Genomic DNA, 13,055 nt, shown 5'->3' on the forward strand with positions numbered 1-13,055 from the left:
CCAGGCCCCTTTGCTGCCAGAGCCCTGCTCCCTTTGCCCGCGGGTCCCGCCGGCTCCCTACGGCCTGTTCTGCCAGCCATCAAAGGGGAAGAAGCTGTTGGAGGCTGCATGGGGGGAAGGTCCCTTCGATGCTGCATCACTGGGGGGCCAGGCTGCGGCATGCACTGGGGATAACTGGCCCAGAATCTCTGGGCTCGCCAACCTCTGGGCCTGGCACTGGGGCTCCCTCTCACTCTCTGTCTGCGCAGAGCCCTGGCACAGCAGGCCCTTGGCCTGGGCCGGGCCCTCCCTGTAATACCCCTTCAGAAATGTGGCAGGACGCAGGGGTGGGTGTGAACCAGCTGCTGGGCTTCACCCCAGAGGTGGCTGCATGTCAGCACTGGGGGAGCAATTGCTGGGCAGCATTGCTGGGCCACGGTTCACACTGGCGGACAAAGCCCCTGCCCTCCCCCACCCCTCCCAAGAGCTTCCCGTCTAAACGGCCCCGATCCTGCAAACACATGGGACTAAACTCAGGGGAGGACCCACTCCCCCCCCTACAACTACCCCTCCCCCTATACACAATTACCCCTCCTCCCCACAACTGCCCGTCCCTCCCCACAACTGCCCCCCACACCTACCCCCCCACAACTGCCCCTCCCCCCCACAACTGCCCCCCACACCTACCCCCATCCACACAACTGCCCCCTCCCCCCGAAGTGTCCCGCTTTGTCACACTTGTTCGCTGGTCCCGCTACGCCCCAGGCTCCCCCTCCTGCTCCCTTAGGCTGCGGTAGGTGCCACTTATTTGCAAACATGCAAATCAGCTCATTAACCACTTTGCATGAACGATCAGGGGGGCGGGGCTCGGCCCCTGGCCCGGGCGAACTACATCCCCCAGGATGCACCGGGAGCGGCGGGGTCACGTGTTTCCCGTCGCTCGGGCCCCGCCCCCGCGGAGCAGCGCCCGGGACTCGCCACCTGCCCCGCGCCGCTTGCAGCATGTTCCCGCGCTGCCTGGCCCGGGTGAGTGGGGGGCGCCGGGGCTGAGCCCCCCCCCCTTGCGCGTGCACGTGGGCAGGGGGCTGGGGGGCTCGTGCTGGGGGGTGGGGTGATGTGTTTTGCAAAATAGCTCGGTTTCCCACCCCCCACCCCCCAGCCCCAGATGCGCCCCCGCCCCCCTGCAGGCCACGTGCCCTGGCCGGGCCCCTTTGCAGAGCGCTGTGCCCCCCCCCTTTGTGCAGTGCAAATATGGGGGTGCTCCCTTCCCCCCACGCCCTGCCCCTGCTGAGTCCCGACCCAGTGCGACTTCATTCAGCCCCGCGGGTCCCCCGCCTTCTGCTGCCAGGCGCCCCATAGGAAGCCCTTGTCCCTGGGGGGCCGGGGAGAGAGACGGGGGGGGGTCATGCCCCCGCCAGGCTCGCAGGCGGAGCTGGGTCCCTCGCCGGCCCTGCGATGGGTCGCTCCGCTTTGCTCATTATGGGTGCATTGGTGGGTCCTGTCCAGCTGTTCGCGGTGGGGGGGCAAGTGCCAGGCTGGGGCCAGAGCCGTCCTCCGCTCTCCACCTGCCTTGCTCCGCTGACTTCCCGGGCTGCTCCCTGACATCTGCCCCAGTGCACCGGTGAACAGTGGCCGGGGGCCAGACCTCGGCGCCAGAGCAAAGTCTCCTTGGCATGAGTTTCGTCCCCAGTCGATACTGACCCCTGGCCCCTTTGGACTGAGTCAATAGGGCACAGCGGCCTCTCGCCTCCCTGCCGCTTTTCTCTTGCCATGTTTAACTAGCGCGATTGGGACCCAGGGTTGCAAGGGGGGGGGGGGAGAAGAGAGAAAGAAAGCGGGGGAGAAGTGCCCCTCGCCCGCTGTTGCCAGCAAGCTTAACTCTGAAGAGTTGGGACCAGCTCCCTCGTCACGGGGCAGCGAGAGCCGCTTGCCCCATGGGTTAGAACTTGCAAAAGTTTCTTCTGACTGACTGTGTTTTATTGTTTGGGGAAACTTGGCACATGGCAGGGCTTTCAAGCCAGCTGATGCAAGGGCAGTGACCTGGTTGCATCATGCCTGGATTTGAGGCCTAGTGCTTGGGGCACAAGGGATACAGCAGAACCTGGCCGGTCAGCCCCACGGCTCCTTGGGAACCCGGAGGACGCAATCAGGCAGCCCCAGAGACCGCAAAAGAGCCAATACAGTGCAGGCTGCGTTAAACGTCAACCACGACAAAATCAAGGGAAAGGGTTTTAAAAACAGCTGGGGCAGGGTAAGGGTAAGGAGCCAGTTTCTGTGCTTGGTTCCTTGAAATGCAGATGGTTTTTTTTAAAAAAAGCAGCATTTTCCTTCTGCCTAGTCAAGTTTCGAAGCTGTATAAAGTCACTGCTGAGCTGCAAACTTTTCAAAGACCTGGAAAGTTTTGTTCGCAGGCCCGGTCAGCCGCCGTTCCCGAGGTCCTGCTGCGTTGGGGTCTGGCCCCGGGAGCGGGAAGTGAGCTCCTGCTCGCGGTTGGCCCCTCGGCGCCGTGATGAGGGCTCCGGCGGTACCTGGGAAGGGGGAGAATTGGACAAAGATGGCGGGCTCCCTAGGCCCCGAACGCCGCTCGGCCTGGTGGTTTCAGGAGCAAGGACTTGTTGTCTTCCCCCCGGGAGTGGTTTGGAGCCGTGGTGGCCCCGATCCTGCGGGTCGGTCTGTGCAGATCCAGTCGGGGCTCCGAGAGACTCCCCGGCAAATATCTCGCTCCGCAGTATCTTTCTCTTGGCTGTGTGGTCTGTAAAGGTCACGGTCTGGGTTGCGGTGGTGTCTGGGAGCCCCAGGCCTGGGCCAGGACCCCGTTGCCCCAGAGAGCCAGCAGGTCCGATCTGGGGTCTATGCCCTGGCACAGGGGTCTCCCGGGGAGCTGGCTGGCTGGCCCCTCGCGGGCAGAGTCTGTAGCTCTTGGGGCTGACGGCCTGGAGGATCCAAGAGGGGGGTGAGGATCGGCGGGGGGTGGTGGTGGAAGTGATGCACCAGCAACAGGGGGCGCTGTCTCCCAGCATGGATTTGGGGGGCGGGTGGAGCTTAGGTGTTCAGGGAGAAAACTGGGGGAGGAGCCCAGGGGGCAAACTGGCCTGGTGGGTTAGTGCAGGGAAGACCACTCTTTTGGGTGGGAGGGGGGACATGGGGCAGCGTTGGGGGGGGCAGTGCACAGTGGGGAGTCTGGATTGGGGCTGGGGGGCAGAGATGTGTCTCCAGGCGCTGCTTGCTCCGTGTGACACGTGAGTGAACCATGGCAGGAAGTGGGGAGGGGGGGCGTGGGCACACAAAGGACAGGCTCCAGCCCCCACCCCATCCTGTGCATGCAGATGTGCTCCCCCCCCCCCCCCGCACCGTACCATCACACCCGAGCCTGTGCACACCAAGCTCACTCTGCTCCCCCCCCCCCCCCGGTTTGCACGCTCACATGCGCTCTCGCACGTCTGCAGTCTCTCCTCCCGCCCCCCCCCGGATTTTGGCGCTGTTTCCGCTGCTTTCATCCAATTTTCCAGCTGTGGCCCAAGGAGGGACCCTGCCTGGGTCATGTGACTCGTGTGGTCCCCTGGCTTCCTGCGGCAGCCTGGGCTCCTCACCCCCCATGTGGCTGCCCCCTCTCCCGAGACGGGGTGATCGGTCCCCTGCACAAGGGTCCAGCCGTTCCCGCGCTCCCAGGCCTCCGGGAAACGCCTCCTCCGGCCCCACAAATGAACCAAAGAAGGAAGGAAGTTGTCCCCCCGCCCACCTCCAAGCCCCCTCCCCCCCCCCGGCCAGAGCTGCCCATGCCCACCCCGTGACCCCCTGTTGGAGGAAGAGGGCTGCACCCCACAAGTGACGGGGTGTTGGGGGTTCCTTCCCTCCCCCCCAGTTACTGTCTGGTCAGTGGTTAGAGCAGGGGGGCTGGGAGCCAGGACTCCTGGGTTCTATTTCTGACTCCCCACGTGTGCCATGAGGATATCGGGGTGTTCTGTGGCTGTGTATCCCCAAAGGTACCAGAGATGAGGTGCCCCCCATGACGCTGGGGTGCGGGCTGGGGTGTGGAGGGGGGGGTGTTGGTGGTTACGCCCCTCTCTGGTGATGTGATGCTCCCCCTTCCCGTCGCCAGGCTCTGAAGAGATGCTGGCAGCTGAATGCACCTGGCCTGTGGGCCCAGCACAGCCGTGCGGCTGCAGCTGGGGAGGTGCCCGGCTGGACCGGGCAGGAGAGCCTGGCGGAGAGCGACCCCGAGATGTGGGAGCTGGTGCAGAAGGAGAAGGATCGGCAGTGTCGGGGCTTGGAGCTCATTGCCTCGGAGGTGGGTGCGGGGGCAGGGGTGGGTGTTATGGGGGCGGGGGCTCCGGGGGGGGCTGCAGTGGGGGAAGAGGGGCAGGGAGGAGGGAGTTTGGGGGGCTGCAGGGGGGGAGGGAGCAGCCCCTCTTGAGGCCCAGAGGTGGGGGCTGCGTTGCCCTGAGGGTGCCCCCCCTTGCCTTAGATTCCTCCCAAGTACCTGCTGGAGCCCCCCCGCCCCAGTTGCTTTCTAGCCGTCGGGTGGGGCAGTGTTTGAGACCGACCCTGCGTTGCCCTTCAGGTTCCTGGTTGAGGCTGGGCTGGGGGAGCCCCGCGCTGGCCCCCCTCCCCAGGCTGTCTCACCCCCATCACCCTGGCTTCGCTCTCTGCCCCCCCAGAATTTCTGCAGCCAAGCCGCGCTGGAGGCCCTGGGCTCCTGCCTAAACAACAAGTACTCGGAGGGCTACCCCGGCAAGAGGTATGGGGGGTCAGGGGGGGCACCCTGTGGGGGGTGGATCTGGCCAGGCCAGAGAACGAACGTGGGGAAGCCACACATGGACCCTGGGGGCCCAGGTCTCCTTGGCAGTCGGGGGGGGTACAACCCTCCCCTCCCCAGTGGTAACTTACTGTGTGGGCTGTCTGGCACTGGGGGGAGGGGCGGGAGCTGTTGTTTTTCGGGTGATCATGTCCCCTTCCTCCAGGACCTCCGGCAGCCTTGAGGGTGGAGTTGATGGGCCCTGGGTTCCCCTTCTTCTGGGTACCGGGGGGGGGCAGGGAGGCCCCAAGGGGGTGATGGGCCCCAGGTTCCCCTCCTTGCGGGTACCAGGGGGGACACGGAGGCCCCAAGGGGGGTGATGGGCCCTGGGTTCCCTCCAGGGGGCCCACGGGGTGGGGGGGGGAAGAGGCTGCTTTGGGTGTCTGAGCCCCGGTGCCCTCCCCGCAGGTACTACGGGGGGGCCGAGGTGGTGGACCAGATCGAGCTGCTATGCCAGCAGCGGGCACTGGAGGCCTTCGACCTGGACCCCGCCCGCTGGGGGGTGAACGTCCAGCCCTACTCCGGGTCGCCCGCCAACTTTGCCGCCTACACGGCCCTGCTGCAGCCCCACGACCGCATCATGGGCCTGGACCTGCCGGACGGCGGCCAGTACGTCCCCCCTGTGGGCAGTGGGGCGGGGGGGGAGGGAGCAGGGCCCTGGGGGGTGCTGAGCCTGGGGGGCGGGAGGGGGCAGGGTCTGGCTGAGAGGCCCCAGGAATCGGGGGGAGGGGGGAGTGCTGGCGTGGGGTCTGGGGGCTACAGGCAGAGACCAGCTGGGGGTGAGGGGGGTGCCTGTCCGGGGGGGTAGATCGCCCCTGGGTGGGGGCCCTGCCAGGAGGGGGCCGTGCCCGGGCGGAGGGGTGGGTCGTGTCCGGTCTCCGGGTCGGGCCGTGGCTCTGGCCTGACGCCGTCCGTCTCTCCCGCAGCCTGACCCACGGGTACATGTCGGACGTCAAGCGCATCTCGGCCACCTCCATCTTCTTCGAGTCCATGCCCTATAAACTCAACGTGAGTGGGGGGGCAGCGTGCGTGCAGGGTGCTTGCAAAGCGGGGGGGTAACATGCATTCACAGAGAGGGGGGGTCCCAGTCCCTTGCTCCTGGGGACCCCCCCCCAGGGGCTGGGCCAGGATGTTTCTGGTGCTCTGGCGGCATTGGGGACCCTCGACTCAGGTGTATTGGGGGGAAGGGAGCCTGGAGCGTCTGTGTCTCCCCCCACCCTGTTGCCCCTGCCCCTCGGAGCCCCCCCAGCTCTCGCGCCCTGCCTGGTGCCTGGGCCAAGCCGTGTGCACCCCCGTCGGACCCCCTCTGCCTTTCCCTGGGGCTGGACTGACACCCCCCGCCCCCAGCTCCCTCCCGACCCTGTATAAGCTCTACCCCACCCCCAGCAGCATGGCCCCCGCAAGGGAATTCACGGGGGAGGGGGGGGTCACTCTTCAGCTGTGACCCCCCCCTCCCCCCGCAGCCAGCCACGGGGCTGATCGACTACGAGCAGCTGGAGGTGACGGCCCGGCTCTTCCGCCCCCGTCTCGTCATCGCGGGCACCAGCGCCTACGCCCGCCTCATCGACTACGCCCGCATGAAGAAGGTGCGGGGGGGGGGTGTCAGGGGAGGGGCTTAGGATGAGGGGAGGGGCTTGAGGTGGGTGGGAGGGGGGAGGTGCCTGGGCCAAATCCCCCCCCCCCCCCAATGATGACCCTGGGGCACCAGCTGGAGATGGGGGGAGTTTGAAGGGGGGGAGTTGGCGTGAGCTCCCCGGTCCCGCCCCGCGGGGGGGGGAGGGGGACCGGCGGGGGGGGTGGGAGCACCGGGCGGGGGGCCAGGCTGACGCTGCCCCCCTCTCCGGCAGGTGTGCGAGGAGGTCCGGGCCTACCTGCTGGCCGACATGGCGCACATCAGCGGGCTGGTGGCAGCCAAGGTGGTGCCCTCGCCCTTCGAGCACGCCGACCTGGTCACCAGCACCACGCACAAGACCCTGCGCGGGGCCCGGTGAGCGCGGCCGGGGCTGGATCCACCCCACCCCTCCCCCGGCCTCTCCCCCATCCCTCCTGTCCTCCCCCGCACTGCCCTTCCCCCCGGGCCCGCCCCTCCTCTCCTCGCCCCCGCACTGCCCTTCCCCCCCCCCCCCCGGCCTGCCCTGCCCCTCCTCCTGCCTCTCCCCCATCCCTCCTCCCCCTCCCGGGCCCGCCCCTCCTCTCCTCGCCCCCGCACTCCCCTTCCCCCCCACCCCCCCCGGCCTGCCCTGCCCCTCCTCTGGCCTCTCCCCCATCCTTCCTCCTCTCCCTCACTGCCCTTCCCCTCTGCACTGCCCCTCCCCCGGCCTCTTCCCCATCCCTCCTCTCCCCCCCCCCCCGCTGCACTGCCCTCCCCCCCCCGGGCCCACCCCTCCTCTCCTCGCCCCTGCACAGCCCTTCTCCCCCCCCCCCGACTGCCCTGCCCCTCCCCCGGCCTCTCCCCCATCCTTCCTCCTTCCCCTCACTGCCCTTCCCCTCCGCACTGCCCTCCCCCCCCCCCGGGCCCACCCCTCCTCTCCTCACCCCTGCACAGCCCTTCCTCACCCCCCCATGTCCCACCCCAGCCTCTCCCTCCTCTCCCCCTCCCCGGCCTGCCCTGCCCCTCCCCCGTCCCTCCTCTCCCCGCCCCCGCACTGCCCTTCCCCTCTGGCCTGTCTCGGGCAGCTGCCCTGGCGTCTGGGCCCCCCACGGCGGGTGGGGGTGGGAGTGGGGGGATGGCCACGCACTGACCCCTCCCCCGGCCCCACAGGTCCGGGCTGATCTTCTACCGCAAGGGGCTGCGCTGGGTGGATAAGAAGACGGGCAAGGAGACCCCCTACAACCTGGAGGAGCCGATCAACTTCGCCGTCTTCCCCTCGCTGCAGGGCGGGCCCCACAACCATGCCATCGCCGCCGTGGCCGTGGCCCTGAAGCAGGTGGGGGCCCCCCCGGGGTGAGGGTAACACATGGCTGGGGGGGGAGGGGAGGGGGAGGATCTATGGCCCCGCTGACCCCCCACCCCTCTCCCCCGCAGGCCAGCTCCCCCCCCTTCCGGGCGTACTGCCAGCAGGTGCTGAAGAACGCCAGGGCCATGGCCGAGGCCCTGCTGCAGAGGGGTTACACCCTGGTGTCAGGTGATGCCCGCGGGGCAGGGGGAGGCTGGGTGGGGCGGGGCACCGGCGGAGCTGGGGGGAGCCGGCAGGGGCTGCGGGTCGGGGGTGAGGGGCACCGGTGGAGGTGGGGGGAGCCAGCGGGGGCTGCGGGTCGGGGGCGCGGGGCACCGGGGAAGCTGGGGGGAGCCGGCAGGGGCTGCGGGTCGGAGGTGTGGGGCACCGGCGGAGGTGGGGGGAGCTGGCGGGGGCTGCGGGTCGGGGGCGCGGGGCACCGGCGGAGCTGGGGGGAGCTGGCGGGGGCTGTGGGTCGGGGGTGTGGGGCACCGGCGGAGCTGGGGGGAGCCGGCGGGGGCTGTGGGTCGGGGGTGCGGGGCACCGGCGGAGGCTGTGGGTCGGGGGCGCGGGGCACCGGCAGAGCTGGGGGGAGCCGGCGGGGGCTGCGGGTCGGGGGCGCGGGGCACCGGCGGAGCTGGGGGGAGCCGGCGGGGGCTGCGGGTCGGGGACGCGGGTCACCGGCGGAGCTGGGGGGAGCCGGCGGGGGCTGCGGGTCGGGGGTGAGGGGCTCCGGCGGAGTTGGGGGGAGCCGGCGGGGGCTGCGGGTCGGGGGCGCGGGGCACCGGCGGAGCTGGGGGGAGCCGGCGGGGGGCTGTGGGTCGGGGGTGTGGGGCACCGGCGGAGCTGGGGGGAGCCGGCGGGGGCTGCGGGTCGGGAGTGTGGGGCACCGGCGGAGGTGGGGGGAGCTGGCGGGGGCTGCGGGTCGGGGGCGCGGGGCACCGGCGGAGTTGGGGGGAGCCGGCGGGGGCTGTGGGTCGGGGGCGCGGGGCACCGGCGGAGCTGGGGGGAGCCGGCGGGGGCTGTGGGTCGGGGGTGTGGGGCACCGGCGGAGCTGGGGGGAGCCGGCGGGGGCTGCGGGTCGGGAGTGTGGGGCACCGGCGGAGGTGGGGGGAGCTGGCGGGGGCTGCGGGTCGGGGGCGCGGGGCACCGGCGGAGCTGGGGGGAGCTGGCGGGGGCTGCGGGTCGGGGACGAGGGGCACCGGCGGAGCTGGGGGGAGCCGGCGGGGGCTGCGGGTCGGGGACGAGGGGCACCGGCGGAGCTGGGGGGAGCTGGCGGGGGCTGTGGGTCGGGGGTGTGGGGCACCGGCGGAGCTGGGGGGAGCCGGCGGGGGCTGCGGGTTGGGGGCGCGGGGCACCGGCGGAGATGGGGGGAGCCGGCGGGGGCCGCGGGTTGGGGGTGTGGGGCACCGGCGGAGCTGGGGGGAGCCGGCAGGGGCTGCGGGTCGGGGGCGCGGGGCACCGGTGGAGCTGGGGGGAGCCGGCGGGGGCTGCGGGTTGGGGGCGCGGGGCACCGGCGGAGCTGGGGGGAGCCGGCGGGGGCCGCGTGTCGGGGGTGAGGGAACCGGCGGAGCTGGGGGGAGCCGGCGGGGGCTGCGGGTTGGGGGCGCGGGGCACCGGGGGAGCTGGCGGGGGCTGCGGGTCGGGGACGAGGGGCACCGGCGGAGCTGGGGGGAGCCGGCGGGGGCTGCGGGTCGGGGGTGTGGGGCACCGGCGGAGCTGGGGGGAGCCGGCGGGGGCTGCGGGTCGGGGGTGTGGGGCACCGGCGGAGCTGGGGGGAGCCGGCGGGGGCTGTGGGTCGGGGGCGCAGGGCACCGGCGGAGGCTGTGGGTCGGGGGCGCGGGGCACCGGCGGAGCTGGGGGGAGCCGGCGGGGGCTGCGGGTCGGGGACGAGGGGCACCGGCGGAGCTGGGGGGAGCCGGCGGGGGCTGTGGGTCGGGGGTGTGGGGCACCGGCGGAGCTGGGGGGAGCCGGCGGGGGCTGCGGGTCGGGGGCGCGGGGCACCGGCGGAGCTGGGGGGAGCCGGCGGGGGCTGTGGGTCGGGGGTGTGGGGCACCGGCGGAGCTGGGGGGAGCCGGCGGGGGCTGTGGGTCGGGAGCGTGGGGCACCGGCGGAGCTGGGGGGAGCCGGCGGGGGCCGTGGGTCGGGGTGCTGATCTCTCTCTCTCTCCCGACCCAGGGGGCACCGATAACCACCTGGTGCTGGTGGACCTGCGGCCGAAGGGGATCGACGGGGCCCGGGCCGAGCGGGTGCTGGAGCTGGTGTCCATCACGGGCAACAAGAACACCTGCCCCGGGGACAAGAGCGCCCTGACGCCGGGGGGCCTGCGGCTGGGTAAGGGGGTGCCGGGGGGTGGGGCATGTCTGGCCCCCCAGCTCAAGGGGGGATGGATTCCCACAGTCTGTCCCCAGTACTGGGCCTCCTGGCCCTTCCCCTGGGAGACCTGGCCCCCGCCTCTGGGGACGCCCCCCAGCCTTGCCTTCCTGAGGGTACTAGGGTGGCTTTGAACTCTCTGCCCTGGCGCCCCCGGGTGTCTGACAACAGTGAGAGCTGGGGACAGAACCCAGGAGTCCTGGCTCCCAGCCCCCTGCTCTCACCACTAGCCCCCACTCCCCTCCAGACGCCCCCCAACCCAGCATCTCAGCTGATGCTCCTGGTGAGGTAACTGCGGGGCCAGGCTCTCCCTGCCTGGGGGGGGGGGGGGGGGTGCGGTGTGGTGAAGTAACCATGCGGCCAGGCTCTCCCCGGGGCCGGGGCGGTGAAGTAACCCCGGGGCCGGGCTCTCCCCAGGGGCCCCAGCGCTGACGTCCCGCCAGTTCCTGGAAGCCGATTTCCAGAAGGTCGTGGCCTTCATCGACGAGGGGATCAGCATCGGCCTGGAGGTCAAGAGCAAAACCAGTGAGTTGGGGGGGCAGGAGCTTCTCAGTCTGTGCCCTGCGGGTCTGAATGCCCCATGCGGGGGCAGGCCCACTGCGGCCATGGTGTGACCCACACACCACACGGCTTCTCTGAAAGCCAGGACGCCTGGGTTCCATCCCACCTCTGGGAGGGGAGTGGGGTCTAGTGGTTAGAGTAGGGGAGTGGAGCTGAGAGCAGGTGGGGTCTAGTGGTTCGAGCAGGTGGGGCTGGGATCCAGGACTCCTGGGTTCTATCCCAGGCTCTGGCAGGGGAGTGGGGTTTAGTGGCTAGAGCCGTTTTTCCCTTGTAAATTGGGGATAAAGCCCATGCCATGGCTCTGGGACGGAGAGGAGGGTCGGGGTGGAGGGGGGGGGGTCTGTCTTTGTGAAGCCCCGGGGGGCACTTGGCCGCCCCCCTCCCCTGGTTTCCCCACTCACCCCCTCCCCTTTCTCTCCCCAGCCAAGCTGCAAGATTTCAAATCCTTCCTGCTGAGTGACGGGGCGACGCAGAGCCGCCTGGCCGACCTGCGCCAGCGCGTGGAGACCTTCGCCCGCTCCTTCCCCATGCCCGGCTTCCAGGATCACTGAGCAGTGGGGGCTGGCCCCACCTCGACCCCCGCCTGCGCTCTGGGCACAGAGACTGACCCTGACCCCGGGAGGGGGGCAGTGCTGGGACCCCGGGCGTCCCGCAGCCTGGCACGGCCCCTTCGGATCTCGCTCTGCCTGCAGCGTTCAGCTCCCTTGCCCCCCTCTCTGTCGGCGGCTGACCTCAGGGACTGACCCCTTTGTTATTGTAGGGACTCCAGCTGGAACGTCCCCCGGCCCCGTGCCAGCTCCCACCCTCCTTGCAACTCACAATCAAGGTCCTCCCGTTGCAGGTGCCCTACCCCGCCCAGTGCCAGTGGGAGGTTGGGAAAATGCCCCCATGGACCTAGTTCTGGGTCCCAGGTCCCTCCAGCTGCTTTGCCCCCGGCCAAGGTGTGGGTCAAACGGGACTGGGGGGTCCCCCCGCTTTTAGCTGAGCAAAGAAACCTGGAACATCGGAGAGTTGTGTTGTCTGGTGTCCGTCTGTCCGTCCATCTCGGGGGGCAGATGCTGAGAGCTGCTGTCTGTCTGTGGGGCTCTCTGGCCCCACCCGACCTCCGGCATCCATCAGTGCGCTGCAGGGGCATTGCCTTCAGTGGGGGGGCTCGGATCTGGCCTGCCCTGTGCGGCCCTGGCCCAGACCCTGGGATGGGGGCTCGGAGCTGGCCCATGTGGGGAGGTTTAGGAAGCCCAGTTGCCCTGGGGCAGGGAGCAGCCACTCTCTGTGCAGCCTGAGGCTGGCTCTCTCCTGGCCGCTGGGGCAGGGGGGCAAATCTCCCATTGCAGGTATTGCCAACCTGGGGGGGCTCCCCAGCGCCCTCTCCCCCCCCACACACACACACTGGGCAGATGGTCTGCGGGAGGCACCTTGCCACCCCTGGGTTTATTCCCCCTGCCCCGCAACAGCTCCCTGTCCCTGAGCCCGTTGAAAGATCCAGCCCTTCGCCTCAGGGCATGTTTGATGCCCGCCTGGCTCTTGCCAACAGCCAGGGGCGTGCCCCCCCCCCCATGTGCACCAATGCTCCCCCCATGGGACCCGCCGGCCTGGCTCGCTGGCTGCCCCGAGCTCTTGGCAGGGCTGTGCCCATGGGGCGGCTCTGGATCAATCATCCCTCCCTGGCCGCGGCGGGCACTTCTGAGAACACCTGGCCCCCGGCCCCAGCCCCCATTAGCAGCAAATTGGATTTGTTAAGTGCAATTGGATTTTGCCTCTGGCTGCCCAGGGGACTGCGGGGGCGGGGGTCACCCACACGTTGCCGCAGGTTTCTTTGCCTTTTCTGAACACCCCGCCCCCCGCTTCCAGGCAGTAAAATCCCCCTGCCTGATACAAAGTGGGGCTCTGCCTGGCTCCCTAAAGCCCTCGCCCTGGGGGGCTCAGTCCTCTGGCCCCTTGCATCTGTGGCTGGGGGCTGGAAGGGGCATGTGCCACCCTCCAGCGACCCAGGCCGGGACGCTTCACCCCAAGGCAGGGGGACCTGGGGGCTCCCCCCAGCTCTGCAAGAGGGGCAGAGCCGGGGCTCTTACTGTGCTCCGAGCTGCTGGGCGTTTCCTCTTTCCTCCTGCTCTGCACAATTAGCCTGGCGCGTTGCCCGCCTGGCACTCGCTCTGCCCCGGGCCGGCCATGCGGCTCCTCCCGGGCCCTGGGGTTGCCGGCGATGCCAGCTCCCTTGGCTGCTGGGGCCGGCTGCCTGCACCGCAGCACGTCCCCGCCGGCCCATGCCACAGAACAGCTGATGTGTGTTAGCTGCCAGCAACTCACCCCTGCCGGTGCCGGTGCCAAACCAAACAGCCTGCAGGGCCCCAGCTAGCCCCACGGCGGCTGGCATGCGTGGGGGAGGGGATGTTGGGGCCCCTTTCCCCAGC

General features: G+C 70.3%; 1 protein-coding gene across 1 annotated transcript; it reads left to right on the forward strand.

The window, feature by feature from the left end:
• The first annotated feature begins 867 nt into the window (after positions 1-867).
• SHMT2 (serine hydroxymethyltransferase 2) lies at positions 868-11,654 on the forward strand. Its single transcript, XM_037883701.2, has 12 exons — positions 868-1,005; positions 4,079-4,267; positions 4,638-4,717; positions 5,183-5,383; positions 5,701-5,782; positions 6,238-6,360; positions 6,622-6,761; positions 7,536-7,701; positions 7,800-7,899; positions 9,889-10,044; positions 10,501-10,608; positions 11,068-11,654. The coding sequence occupies exons 1-12, from the start codon at positions 982-984 to the stop codon at positions 11,193-11,195; spliced, it is 1,497 nt and encodes a 498-aa protein (XP_037739629.1). The 5' UTR covers positions 868-981; the 3' UTR covers positions 11,196-11,654.
• Positions 11,655-13,055: the final 1,401 nt, after the last annotated feature.

Source organism: Chelonia mydas, chromosome 20 (genome assembly GCF_015237465.2).
Source record: "Chelonia mydas isolate rCheMyd1 chromosome 20, rCheMyd1.pri.v2, whole genome shotgun sequence".
Lineage (NCBI taxonomy): Eukaryota > Metazoa > Chordata > Testudines > Cheloniidae > Chelonia > Chelonia mydas.